This window comes from Grus americana, chromosome 10 (assembly GCF_028858705.1).
Source record: "Grus americana isolate bGruAme1 chromosome 10, bGruAme1.mat, whole genome shotgun sequence".
NCBI classification, from domain to species: domain Eukaryota; kingdom Metazoa; phylum Chordata; class Aves; order Gruiformes; family Gruidae; genus Grus; species Grus americana.
Window position 1 is genome coordinate 16,848,879 of NC_072861.1, and position 15,190 is coordinate 16,864,068.

General features: G+C 43.3%; 1 protein-coding gene across 1 annotated transcript in view; it reads right to left on the minus strand.

Annotated features, from left to right (window-relative positions):
• Positions 1-15,190, minus strand: part of LOC129210572 (A-kinase anchor protein 13-like) — a 121,899-nt gene that overhangs the window by 8,816 nt on the left and 97,893 nt on the right. Inside the window, exon 8 of the mRNA XM_054836431.1 lies at positions 10,196-10,379. Coding sequence (XP_054692406.1) covers positions 10,196-10,379 — 184 coding nt within the window. The remainder of the gene's footprint in view (positions 1-10,195; positions 10,380-15,190) is intronic.

Sequence of the window (15,190 nt, forward strand, 5' to 3'; positions counted from 1 at the left end):
AAAAGTAGCAAACCTTTCTAATGGGCAAGTGACCCCCTGGGCTCAGGCAAACCACAGGGCTACCTCCCTGGGAAGCCATGCAATTTAGAAAGCAAAATCTTAACGAGCTAACAATACCACAACTGCCAACAGGAATGGGCAGAGCAGGGTGGGGGAAACGGTCAGATGGTTCATCACGCAGCAGAGAAACCTGTGCAGATGACGGTGGTCGCAGTGGTTGCACCTGCTCTGCCCTGGCACAACCACCCACCCCCTCCTGTGACTCATTTTGGGCTAAATCTGCAAGGAAATTAGACAAAGCAAAACTCCGTCTTCCACCATTCACCTCCATTTAACTCAATTGACTTCAGCAGAATTAGTCTTGATTTAAACAGAATCAATATTTCTACAGGGAAACAGAAGGAAGCATCCAGTCTTCGATGGTGATTATAATAAATCCATGGAGGCACTGAAGTCAACTGAGCCATTACAAGTGACTAAAGAAATGACCTTCCTTTATTAAGGAAACACAGACATTTCTGTCTGGAGTATTTTTCTTTTCAGCTGTCACATATGAGCAACTACTGTGGCCAGGGCCGCTCTCGGAGCGCGACGAGGCAGTCGGCACAAAACCCGTATTCACCCACTCACGGAGAACAACAGCAGCTGGATCAAAAGAACCGAGCACGATGAATCTGCTCCACTTTCTCATCAGCTTCAAGAACACTTACGGGCATCTTCAAATCAGCACCCGCAAAGCGGCTTGCACGACTTGAGACTTAAAGGATCCTCGAGCCTTCAAAAGCCTCAAAATCTGGAGCGAGATGACAGGCAGAGCCCCCTGCAACACCGCGAGCGTGCCCACCCCTCCTGCAGTTTGCCACCTTCACACGGCCCAGACGGATCAAATAATCACTTCTGCTTACAAAGACGACAATTTCTTTTCATATTCAAGCTACCGATTTGTGTGACACTCTATAAAGGGCTTTAAACCTTTTGAAAGACCCAAGATCTTTCTCCCATCCGGCCAACTACAAAAAACTCCAAGCTCTCATTTTTATCAGCCGTCACCTACGTCGCACAGAATTCAGCAGTAAAGTAGTGGATGGCTCAATCTATTGGTGCCTTCAAATCATCCCTTTCATACCGCGCTGCATCCCGGCACTGGTGGTCTGCAGCAGAGAGGACACATGGGTATTTGCAAGCGTTAACTTTTTTGCACACCACTATTTCTGTTGTCCAGGCAATCACTTCCACGTAGATCACATGAGAAGACGCTCCTGCACGCTTGTCTTCATACATTGAGCTTAACTGTTTGTGTCTCGCCCGTGTGCCTCACTGCAAGCCCTGGGTTTTACTGAGACGATAAAAATACACTTTAGTCCGGGGCGGGGGGAAGCTTTGCAGTCACGTGTTTTGTACTCCGTGGTTGTGAAAGATGCTTATTTTGTACAGATTAGGAATTTCTGCGGTAATTGTATACAACTGCATACCCAAACTGGTCTACTAGGAGATAAAAACAGATATGCAAATATTTACTGAAGATTTATTAACAAAATGTACATAGAAGCTCCAGCATTCAAGAAGCCTGAAAATCTGCTTCCCTTCAGCACAAAAATTCAGTTTGCTGCAGCTTGCCAGCAACAAGGGAAATCCATCATCTTAGGCGGTTTAACCATCCTGGGTCAATTCTTTCTCATCCTCCCTTTTCAACAACTTGCCACCAAAATATGTAGAAGATACCGGTGAACTGAAAATTTCATTGCCATAATCTCCAAGCCCAACTTTTGCAGAAGAAAGTATCTTGCTTGGTTAAAAAAAAGCAAGGACTGACCGATAAGGTTGACAGCATTCACCAGCTCCACTCTCGGCACAACCATGCCGTGTCCCACTGACAAAGCCTGGAAGAAGTCCTCCAGCTCTGGTCCCTGCTGCTTCTGCTGCAGTCATCTGTCCCATGGATGTAAACCCAGAAGGGAAATTGCTGGCTTCAAGAAAGGGCGAGAGGAGAAGCAAACAAACCTCCAAAATACTCTGAAGGCCATGACCTGCTCGATCTGGGAGCTAATTAGATTGCTTAAATCACAGCATCACGTCCTGCCCGTTTGGCACGTAAAGCAAGACGACAGGTAGCGTTTTTTGAACCTGCCAGCATCACCCAAGTAGACTCGTCCCTGGCGAAGGAGGAGCCGAGCTGTACTCGTGTGCTGAATCTCTTCCCGTCTCGCAGAGGGGGGCAGATAGGATGGCCCCGAGCCAGCGAGCGGCGGAAAGAGGGAGAGGAAAGCCTGCACCAACACAGCATGGCTCCTGACTTCCTGCAGATACAGGCGAGATATTTTTAAGAGGAGGGAAGATAAGTGAAAAAGAACAAAAAAACCCGAGTAAAAGCTCCGCTCGCCTTCAGAAGTTGTAGAAACGGTGCTTGGTGACAAGGGTTTGAAATTCTGCGGTGCCGGTGCCCCTGGCAGGCGCGTTTTCCGGTGCAGAGATAACAGGCTTTGAACGGAGGGGAGAGGAAGAGAAGAAGGAAGAGATCAGAAGAGGCACAAAAAAGCCTCAGTGGGTTAAGCAGAACCTCGCGTTAGGAAGATTTATCCCACAGTTTTACAAATGGGCAAGGAAGGCGGTGTGGGAACTCAAGGTGTTATTTCCTGGGGATATCCCCTCCAGATTTCCGAGCTGGACTTTGGCTGAAACAAATCAAACTCAGTAGTGTTGCCAGCTCTTATGGTCTTACTGCAAGCCTGACGACAGCTGCGGGTTTATTCTGAAAGCATCAGCCCTTAGATTCATTTGATAAACAAAAAACAAAAAACCCCACTTTTTTTTTTCCCCTTCTTGAATAAAAAAGCCCCTAGTATTATGGTTGCAGTGAAGAGCTAGGAAGTGCTAGAATTTAGATGCTCTTATCTGTAAGGCAAATAAAAAACTAAACTGATTTTTAACTTTACATCCTCATTCAAATTCTGAATTCTTACTGTTGTTATTAATATCACACTGAAAACACGAGATCAGACAGGCTGTGATCGGGGATAAACAAGGAACAGCGCCTACTGGGACAGGATGCTGGTGACGATTGCACAACGCGTCCCTAGCACAGACAATTTAAATCAAGCCAACAATCCCTCCTGTGAGAGCTTAGCAGCCAGACTTCATGCAGTCACCACCATCCAAACCCAAGACATCTTAGAAATTTGACAAAATAGAACTTCAACGAAATTTGTGGAAGTGCTGGGGTAACACAGGCTTTGTACACGTACGATCAACTTTGCACCCACAACCTTTAGCGACATACAAAACACTAGTGCATAGAAACACTTTCTGGCTCCTAATTGTTTTTGTATCAATATGCATTGTAGAGGAGACTTGGAAAACACGTGCAATTAGTATGTCTAGAATGGATTAAAACAAATCAACCATTCGTAAATTTGAAAGATATTTAACAAACACAGCATTGATACTTCAGGTGTTTCCAAGCGTTCCAAAATCCCCACAAAAGTAGAAAAAAAAATACGTTTGTTATATAAGGAAATTTTATAGATCACTTGCTAATTGGAATGCTTTTGACACTGAAGGAAAGAGTTAAAGTTCATCTGATGTAGAAATGATGACAAACCCCTTACAGTGCTTTGCACAAACATAACCGCAGTGAGTTCGGACACTGAACTGAATTCAGGATTGCATAACCTACTCTTCAATATCAGACTGAATATTTAACAACTGGCTTCGAAATATTTAATTCTAACTTCTCAGTCCGCTGATCAACACACCAAGCAGTAGGAAATCATACAAGAAAGAAAAGTTGGCTTGGTCCTTCAACAGCTGTTTGCAGACGCACATCCAGTATTTCCTACCACAAAGGGTCTGCGCTCCTAAACCCAAGCATTTCTCAGGCCCTAAAGTTAATTACACATTTAAAAAAAAATACAGCTACAAACTGTGGTAAATATGTTTGCCAAATACTATAACGTGCATTTCATAAGAGTAACTATCTGTTATGAAACGCACTTTTCCCTTTGTTTTGTTTTCATAGTCTTATCTAATGAGAAAGATGCCCTGCTTGGGATGTGGAGCTGTAGGTCCAACACAGAACTCAACGTCAACTTGGGAGTCTCATCAGTAAACAAAAGAAATTTAAGGTGAATCTATGAAATGCACTCAAGAGCGAAAACAGATACCATCTGTTTCATTTTAAATACAAAAGCAGAGTCATGGAGACTACTTCATCAAGCAATGTTTTCTTTACAGCTAAAAACAGCATCTCAGATCAGGACAAGTGATATGGAAGGAAGACTTGTCTCTGCAGAACTCACTGCAAGCTGCAAGTGAGCGTGACCACAGACTCTGTAACACAACCCAAAGATAAAACCATCGCTTCAGCTGCCTCTGACACAGCAGTTTACAAAGTCTTCTTCTACGATAATCTGTTCAAACTTCCATCTCCACTACAAATGTCACTACCTCTAGCAGATCTGCTCCAGAGACTAAAGTATGCAGCTTACCCGTGCCTGAGGCCAAAAACCCAGCAGTTCTGGGAAATCACTTATTTGCATTTTCTAAATTTATCCTGAAATGGAGCTGGTCTATCGCAATCACTTACCAACCGCACAAGGCTGTTCAGGACTTACGGCCCCCATAATTTTTGGGATCATCTCCAGATCAAGGTTGCTATGGGGGATGGGAACCATTTTCTTCCCATATCTTCCCAAACCTCTTCTTTCTCCTCCTCACAGGTCTGTTGACGCAAGGATCACCTTCCAGAACCTCCAATTTCTGAGCAGGATATCAGGGACAATAAAATGCTGTTTCTACCCTACAGACAAAGCCACTTCTCTCTCTTCTGCATTCAGAGGTGGATACACACAAAACAAAGGAGAGGAGGGAGCCAACAAATGAAGATGCAAGTCGTCACAGGGATGTGGGAACACACTAGGAAACAAGTAATAGCTGGAGCACGCAGCGGGTGAGTAGGTGGAAAGACACAAACACAAACTCTTCCTGCTCCGTCATGTTCACACCTGGTTCCCCGGTCCCCCTGCTCCCAGTCTGCTCCTCTGCTGTGCCCTGAAGAAACCCCACAGCATCTCAGCATCTTTCTAATCACGATGTTCAATGAATTAGACAATGGCATTTCAAACGATAAAGTTCAGCAACAGACAACCACAAAACCAGACCCTGTTGGACCCCTGCTCTTCCCACACTTTTGTAGCTAAACCAGCATGCTCTTAACAGATGCGTCTCTCATCAGGTCCTCTTCATTGCCTTTCAAACGTCTTTGAATCCCCCCTTAAAAGTTAATCTTGTGCCAGCACTTATAGAGACCAAGTGAGCTGTTCTCCTCTCCTGCCAGACCACAGCAAGCCATACCCTAAACCTACTGCTCAGCACCCTGAATCGCCATCAGAAGGATTTGTTGCTTGTTTTGGGGTGCAAGAACAGAGAGAAAAACATCAGCATTGCTTCAATAAACTCTTCAGGCATTAATTCTGCTTAGACAGAAATAAACTTAAAGATACATACGGCATTGCCTGCCAGTGTGGTAACAACCTTCTCGCCACCTGCATGTCCCCAGCTGTGTCCTGCCCATGGTCCCAATAAATACTGGGAGAACTGGAGCAACCAAGGGCATAGTCGGAGCCGTGTACACTTAGTTCCCAGCTCGGAATAACAGCAGGGGTGCACACAGGAAAGGGGGGTCCAGCCTCTACGTTCTCAGGGGTACGAGCACTGTGTTTACGTACAGCTGCCACAGTCTGGCACTGCAGCCGTAGCGGTCAGCAATGTCTCCAGCCCCAGGAAACCAGTGATTTTTGGAAAGCATCTGCACCACAGACGGCTCTTCGCCTACGCAAAGACTGAATTTAATGGAACAACCTAACATGAAAATTCAATGAAAAATGTCCTCTTTAACTCTTGCCCTGATTTGGCCACACTTTCAGACCACAATTTTAAGACCACGCTTAAACTCTGGGCTGAATATAAACTGGATGTTTCTAAAATTAAACACAAGCTTAAAGGACTTGCTAAATTGGGGTGCAACGAAATGAGGTACCAGGCAAATCCTCCTACAGCTCTGTCTCAGAAAAACAGAAAAGTTTATTCAATTATAAAAGTAAAGTTACCAAAAAATCTTCCTCGTTTGAGAGGCACCATGGACATTACCGCACAGACTTCACCAATTACTTACGTAAAATCAGAACAATAGCAAATGATAATCATGGATTGCAAAACATTCATAAAACCCTTCTGCTACCAGTGAGTTATTCCTCATGTGTGTTAATTAAATCAGTTTAATTTTGGAAATACAGACTTGTACTGACTTATAGTTTCACGTACTGAACCACCTGGCTGCTACCAGGAGATTTGAAGGAAGAGCAAACCCAGAGCTGTGCAGAAGTGCTTTACAGCAATAAGCAAGCAGGGAAACCAGCAAAAGCAAAACTAATATTAGAGTATAAAAACTCAGAGACTCTTACAACTCTGAAGCTTCTCCTTTGCAGGGACAGGAAAAACGCAGGAGTTTTTCTTACGGGCTTTACTTTTCCCTTACTCCCCTTTTTCAGGGGGGCATAAATCGCTCTCAGCTGTGAAGAAACTACAAGCATTTGGCTTCACGGGGAAAAAACCCTGATACTTTGGGGTTACTAGACAGAACTCTGCTCTGCAGATATGAAATCAGATTATAAAATCAGCGTTTGCATGTTTTACAAGACGGCACCTTCTGACTTCTCTGAAATTCCACGCGCTCGCTGTTTCTTGGAGCCATTTTCCTTGCCTGCCTCGCAGAGCACCGAAGAACATGGAGCGGGCAGGCAGATTGTATTACTACACCGAACGGCATTTGCAAACATCGACTACTGCAAACTGCAGCTGTCCTACTGCAGAGGCCAAGTTACTCACGCGGAGCCTACTACCCCCCGTTTAACAAACTGTGCTGCCTCCTCAGAGCCAGCCCTTCTCTAAGGAGCAGAGCAGCCCCGCTCTGCCAACGCCCCGCGGCCAGCATCGCCCCATTCAAACGCCGGCAAGTAACTGGCTTCAAGGAAGGATCCTTCGCTTCGGAACTTGCTCCTACCAGACTCAGAAATCGTTCAGACTCAGAGAGGGTGCTGCAACCTGCCTAGTTTCCAAAGCTTTTTCATGCAAGTAAAGAACAGTTATATCTAAATTTGTATTTAAAATAAACGCCAAACTGTTAACCAAGCTGCTAGGAAGCAAACAAGGACGTTCCTAGAGAAAATCCTTATATATGTTTTTCCTCATGCACTGTCCTATTCCATTTGCACCTCAGGCTAATGTTTACTGTGCAGTTTTAATCTCAAAGATAAAACAAGCACCCTCGGGAACAAAACACAACCGATGTATAAACACTGCAATCGGCATCCTGCTCTCCATCTTCAGCCACCTACGTGTGCTCTATGGCAGCTCCTCAGTTGGAGGAGCCTCAAAAGAAGCAGAGCATGCACCTTTCCTGCCAGAGGATGCAAGAGCCAGTGCAAAAGCTCAAGACTGCAGAAAAAGAATACTTCAAGGGTTGCAAAGGGTCCTTTTTTTTTTTTTTTACATGAAGAACTGCAACAGCTGAAAAGGGAAAGCTCATCCGATAAACAGAAATTCAAAATGTCACCAGCGTAATTAGTTTTTGAGAAAAATATTTACACTGCAGCTGAATCAAGCTGCTTTGCAGCCAAACCCTGGCAAAACTGCAACAATGGAGAAGGTTTTGTGTCTCCTTTTTAATGATTGTACCCCAAATACAGCAAAATTTCACCCCTTCCCAATGCTGGCTGGAGGAATCATTGTAAAAGGCAGGGTCCTGCAAATTAGCAAGCAAGTGAACAATAAAATCCCCCTAAGGATAATGCATGACAAAACACACTGCATTCACTTATTTGGCAAAGTGCAGCTTAATTACTTGTAAAAATAATGACTCCTTTGTACGGGCTCTCGCTAACATGCGTTGCTGCTCTGTATTTTGCTGAGTGGTACAAGTTGCGTGCCAAATTTGCGTGCATGGATTATACAGCGTGCGCGTAAGCAGAGTGCAGAAAAGAGGTTGTACAGTATCCATTGTGTTTTGACAGCACATAAGTGATATATAGTCTCTTCATGGAATTTGGCTGCTTTTCTATATTTTGAAACTCAATATTTCTCCTCTCAATAGGGATTTTCAAGCCTCGATCCCATCTCATTGCAGAGAGCGCTAAGCACAACAAAAATCTCTGCTGGGAAATCAGGACGTGTCCGTTTTGCAGCCACTGTCCTCCCGTGGGGAAGGGCCACGGCGGTCCCCATGTCACGTCATGCTCCCACCGCTCCAGCCAGCCCCGAGCTCGTTGCACGGTGCTTCACCATCGTCCCACCCATTGAGAAAGGGATCCGTGACTTCCAGCATCCACAGATCTCTGTTTGCAGGGCTTCATGGAGATGGCGGGTGTTTCAGAGTCACGGGGTATGTGGCATGGCTGTCGGATGGTTATACATGATCTTTCCAGCCAGCAGTCCAAGAGGAAAACTAACCATAACGACCAGTTTAAGGATATACAAAGAAGAAGAGAGTCTGGGATCTTGATGGTAACATTACTGAAGTTGCTAGTGTCTTATTTCCAAAGATGAACTGTAAAGGTCATCACAGAAATCCCTCGGATTACACCGGCAGCATCTGTTAAAGTGAATGGCACAGGGCAATGCCGTGTAATCCAAGCACGCCTCTTTTTTCTTTCCACTGAGCGAGAACTGCCATTCCAGTATTGGAACTAGTTGTGAAATACTCCACCAAATACACGAATAACTGTTGTAAGAGTTTTGTTTACTTCCCATTTCTTTTTAAATTACCAGCTCTACTCATATTCCGATTACACTATTTGCTGTAAGCTCTACAATCAAGTTTTGGCCAACTTAAGCTTCCTGACGGTATGTAAAGTCTGTTAACACGGTTAGTCTCACCTTGAAGAACGTCGTTGCAGTTATATGATAAATATGCACATTCCAATTTTACAAGATAGTCTGCAAGAGAGTTGTGTGTTTTCACAGTATGACTGTTGAACTCGATGGAGAAAAAAATAACACTCATCATCTCTGTATTAATCCCAGCCGACGGTGGCAGAAGAAAAGGTTAGAGAATAGCTCCCATCCCACCCTGCACCTTCTCCTTCACCCTCACTTTGCATGTGGTCGGCTGAATTGTCAAAGATGAAACTTAAAATACAGTCACTCCAGCAACACAAATCATATTTTTGCCCTCTAACATGCAGCCCAACAACTATAGAAAGCAGAATAATTTACAGTTCTTAATGGAGAAATGTTGCGTGATAATGTGGACAACACAACAGACTCCTAACCATGACATTGGGACACTCAACATAAACCTCAAGTATCTGAAAATTCAATTCAGAAAAACAAAGTTAATAACAAAGCTTAAGAAAACCAGGCATCAGAATAACACACATGCAGACCAAATCTTTGCTCCTTCACAAATAGCCCCCTCAGGACTTATTTAAGCTCTTTGTCTTTATTAGCCTCAACTTTTAAAGCTAGATCTCCAAACATTTGCTATTCAAAAATAACTTGTCATCTTCTGAAGGATTCCTTGTAAAACACTGCAGTAAATGCTCGTGCCACTCGTTACTTACAACGAGTTCATAAGATCTGGCTGCTTCTCAAGATCACTCAAAAGAGAACTGTTTCTGCTGTTAAATACTCGCGTTAATTCTTATCTACATTTTTTACTTATACTGGTAAGATACCTGTTGTCTACAAGATGCTGCCTTATTTTAATACAATTATCATTATTTCGTTTAACCAAAAAACTCCACATCTATAAAGGAAGAACACAACAGTCAACCACCACCACGAAGCCCGCTAGCTCCCCTCTTTTGGGCAGCTGCGCCTGTTCAAAGAAAAGCTTTTTCACTTGTGTTTGCAGAAGGTTTGTCTTAATTAGTCAATATTACAGTGACTCACTTTGGGCTTTAAGAGACAGCTGGAAGCAGAACACTGTGCAACACAAAAAGGAGAACATAATATTATTGCATTTCCCCTACACCCTAAGGACCTGCCCTCATTGTTGCTAGCAAGAAAAGTAAAAGCAAAATTATACAAAAATTGCCTTTAAGGGTACAGCTCTTAGACACTATTCAGTGATAATGTACCAGCAAAGGCAAGCATGATAGAGAATGGAGAACTAGTAGAGGAACCATCGAATCATCCTTACTCTGTCAAAAGCTGGTGCAGCTTCTGGTAGCCCCTCTCCAAGGCCAAGCTCACGGGTGTTGCCCCTTCGTTGTTGTGGATACTGAGAGCTCCTCTTCCACCCGGCTGCTGGAGCAGAAACCACGTCAGCCGCAGCAGACCCAGCCTCGCCGCAAAATGCATCAGTGTTTCCCGAGGGATGTTCTCTGGGAAGAAAGAAGAAATGGGAATTTGTAGGCTGTGGGTTAGGTGAACCCCATATTCCCCCCCCCTTCCCAGGAGGGCCACACACAACAGCTGGCATGGAGCTGACAGCCCCAAAGCCAAAGAACCTGCAGCACCTGGAAAAACCACGCTGACTGCCAATATCCAGGAGAGACCAGTACTTTAAAGCGAGGCACACGCTACAGTGGGACTGGAAGTGCTCAGGACCTCTCAGGGTAAGCCTGACCACAGAAGTCAATGTGACAAACACACCATTTCATAAACAGCCACGGTAACCACCAAGTTGCAGCGCTTCCAAAAAGAACCTGGCATGGACAGGTGGGTTTTTCTACACGTCCAAGCCTTCTCCTCACATACCCAGGACCAGGTTTTACGAACGGACAAGTTTTGTTATTTAACATGACGCTGATTTGTCCCAAGGCGTGAAAAAAAAATCAGTTACATCTGAAGCACAAATCTAAAGCAGTTATAAAAGAGATCAGTTTAACCTCTTGTGTAGACAAAAAAAAAAGTGAGGATTTTGCTTTCTTGTCTTGATTATGCCTCGGACCAGCTTTTCTCAGCTTTATATAGATGCTCTATCATTCTAAGTAGCAGCATTTATAAACTAGCAATCCCCGGTGCTGCTTTTTATGTTTAATAACCGTGACCTCCTAATTTGGTAAAAGTCACTCCTGAGCCTAAGCTTTCATCTCAGAAAAACATCCCCCTACTCTAAAAGCTGCAGCCCTAGAATGATGCTCTAAAGAGCTTCAACCAGAAACGAGCTCCAGATGCACTGCTGAAATACAGTATTTGCAGCTCAAAGCCTGTTACTTCTGTATGAAGGGCAAACATTTCGGTTAAGAAAACTGCAAGAAATAAAAATTTGTTCTTTTAATTAACAAAGGATTTCAGTATTGACTGGAAGCAACAACAAAGCGCCAACTGGGTCTCAGTAAACCATGCCAGTGAGCACACTTGGTATTATACCTTTAATATCATAGCAATGATTTATTGGGTTATTAATTTGGTTGCCAGCCAAACCTATACAGCAGGTTTAAAAATGCATGTACATAATGGCTTTAGGATTTAATCAAGTATTTTTTCCTCAAGAAGTATGTCCCAAGAGAAATCACTTCTTCAAAGTGCTGTTGTTTTTCTCGCTTACTTGCTTTCTTAAGGGACATCATTAGGACCTTCAGTGAAAAACAAAGCAAAAATAGGGAGTCCTCCCCTGCCTGCCACACATTTTTTCCCCACATTTTGGATAAATTCCTGAAGAACTAATCTGTATTCAAGAACCAAAAGCTTTCTGGCATCGTCTCTCTTCCGAATGACTCCAAATTAAGTCTCTGGGCTACAAACCAATCCTTCCCCCCTAACCTCCTCTTGATTACTGGAAAGCAAAACCATGCTGTCCTGAATACATGAGCATGTCTGAATGGAGGTTCCAGCTGATCAGAGAAAAAGTGAATAGCTGAGCTCACTCAGAGACAATTTCTCAGCCTGCAGGAGAGTAACGACAGGGATTTTGGTGTTAAGTGCCATGGAGTGTAATGATTCAGAAATAAACAATGCAACAAGGTAGTTAATCAATGGTTGACAGCCTTGGATTTAAAGAATAATGAAAAATAACACACCATATAGACAGACATAACGGAAAGGCTACTGATGAGGTTGCAAAAATGAGTAAGTGGATACAGGTAGGACTTACCCAGAGTGAAAGCAGATGCCCAAGGTTTCACTCAATGAACCTGTACTTGCACAAAGCTCCTACGTTACCTGTATGCTGGCAGAGTCAGCTAGCACAATTAAAGTGGTACAACTCTTCCTATGAAGACGTAGGAAGAACAAAAGCGCTACTGTTAGAGCAAACGACTGCCGTTCGAATAAAGAACGTGTTGCACTGGCCTGTCCACATCTGTTCCAGCACAAGATCTCCTGTTCTAGCTGCTTTGTAGAAAGAAAAAATCATGTTCCTACCTAAAACTGAGCAGCATAGACCTGTAAAGCATAAGCACAGGTCCTTGGACCAAAACGCTTCCTCCTCCTTCAGCTGAGCACCTTACAGTTAGGTAGAAACATCTTCTGCTGACCAACTCCTGGTTCACCAATAAACACACGGACCAACTGCAAGTTCTGCAAGAAGCAGGCAAGTATTCATCCTGTCCTTGATCCAACTGGGTGTCCCTCCCTACCTCTTACTTCCATAGATGAAATGCCCCCTCCCAGTTGTCCCAAATGCCCATCTCACGTAATCAGCTCATATGACTGCAACTTCTGAAAATCCCACTTTTTCTCATTCTTTTTAAACAATCTTCTTTATCATCAAATTAGTTGTCACAGTAGTCCCAGCGTTTGGATAGAGGTGCCTACAAACGCAACTGAACTGAATGCGACCCTGCCCCGACGCCTTTGAGCAACGACGACGTGCACAGAAGATCTGTACAAGAAGACATGGCGTGTTGCCATCCGGAACATATTAAACATACAAACTCACTATCCAGGCCTATTTGGAAAGATTTGCCTAAAATATAAACTGGCATGAGGCCATCCTAACAGATGGGCACAGATGATGGCAGCAAAGAGACAAAGTACTGTACATAAAACAACTGCAGGGGCCCCAGGCAATGGCTTTAGAAGGCTTTGGAGTGTGCAAAACTTGCACGGCTACAGTTAAAAGGCGTGTGCCATCTGTGGGATGGATTAACTATTAACATTAATGAAAAATGCATCAGTTGGTATATGGTATTGCTCAGAACAAGACGAGAGTTGGTCTGCATCAAGTATGGGAGTGCTGCTGGATGGAGAGGGGAGGAAGACGGACAGATCCCTCCAGCCTTCCTACCTTTGAATGGATGAAGCTTGTAGCACAAAATGTTGGAAATTCAGTCAATGATTTCAAGGTCTTGTCATGGCACAAAATGCTTGTCCCAGGCATGGGGGAATAACAAAAGCTTTAACACGGAATAGCCAGAGATCCTTCTCCTACCCCACATGAACCGTGAGCTCCTCATCTTAAAATGGCTGTCCTTTGAATGTCAACAAAAAGCTTCTTGTAATTAGGAAATTGTGGAAATACAAGACATACAATACTGGAAAGGCCAAGGTTGTTTTGTTCCTTTCTCGTTTCCTAGTAATAGGCAAGAGTTGAAACATATGATTACTGTCCATAATGGCAGGGCACACTAATCCAGCTGGCAAAGCATAAGACTTTAGATATATTATTTTTATGTATTTTTTTGCAGCTGTGACACACGAACAGACAGTTTATATGGGTAACTAAGGAGAAAATTTCCACAGAAGACTATCAAATGTACTTTGCTAATGGTAAAGGATTAAGGTTGCTCTTAGCACAAAACAAGCATTGAAGAAAAAAAGTTTGGGTATGAAACATCCAAGAACACACAAACTGTTCTCTACATAAAAACTTTCATTTTAAACCTGATTAAATAACAGAAAAAAAAAAAATACTGTTCTTTTTTAAAAATCACTCTGTATAGAATAACCCACAGCTAATTGCTCAGTTTATCCTCCATGCCCGGAGACATCTCATCAAGGAACAGCCAGCCATGGACTGGCTAGTATCTCTTGCTAGTCATCCTGCAATGGAGACCTTCACTAGGTTCTCACTCAAAATCACATATACTCAGCAATTTTGAAATCTACCATCAAAACTGACCTCAAAATCTTGTTTTCTCAAGAGTGTTCTCACTGCTCAGATCAATCCTTGAGAAACAAGAGGAGCAAAAACCAGCAACAAGCTACCACTTAAGGCTGAGGTCCTAGAGGAAGGCTCCAGCAGACAAGGGTACTGAAGAAAGGTCAAGGCAAAGACGCTGTGTTTGGAGTTACGAGTTCCGTTCGTGAAAAGATGGGTGGGTAATTCTTTTTTAATCTTATAAACAAGAAATTTTTCAAAGCACACCAAAGGATCTTCATGTCCCCTTTCCCATCAATATCAAAGGGAACAGAAACTCTCTCATGCCAATGATTTCCCAGCCACAGACCGAGCAGCACATTTCAGACACTGCCTGAACATGAATTATTTTCTGCTTCCCATTTTCCACTGCAGAGGGCATTAAATTTAGGTATGGAAAAGATTTTTTTTTTTTTTTTTTACATCTTATCAAGGACTACAGCTGAACAGGCCACTTTGTGCTGTTAGCACAGAAAAGATCACATTGATTTATATCACGCAGTGCTTTATCAGAGGGCAGAGAAGGCGGTGAGCGGCAGATTGGAAAGGATGCGAAACCCAATGAAAAGAATACTTGTAACGATTATGCTGAAAGGGTTGAATGAGAAACTATAAGAAGAGTGCAGCAGATGAACAGATTAAAGCTTTATGTCTGAAAAACATCATCAGCTGCATATCTTTAACATCCTCCCATGGAAAAAAAAAACGTTAGCTCCTAATAATCAAATTTCCTTCTAACTATTTCTGAAAGCTTTTTAAAGGTTTTTTTTTAGACTTTTTGCTTTTTTCTTTAAAATAAAGTGCTTTTTTGTTATTTTCTTCAGACATTCTCCCTTTCTGCAAAAAATAAAAAATAAATTTACGATCTCTAATCACGGTGACACTCACATTGTGCTGTACACTGAAATCCTACTGCTTTTATAAAGTTATCAAACTCGTAACCCAAATCCATTCAGACTATCTCAAGCCAGGACAGGACGTTTCCCTCTCTACCCACCTCCTACCTGGTGAGCTCGGGGACTGCCATTTCTCAAGCTGTACTTACTGCACGCGGATGTTTATTCCGCAGCATTTCTGGGAAGCTGTACGTATTCAAGACGCCAGTGACTG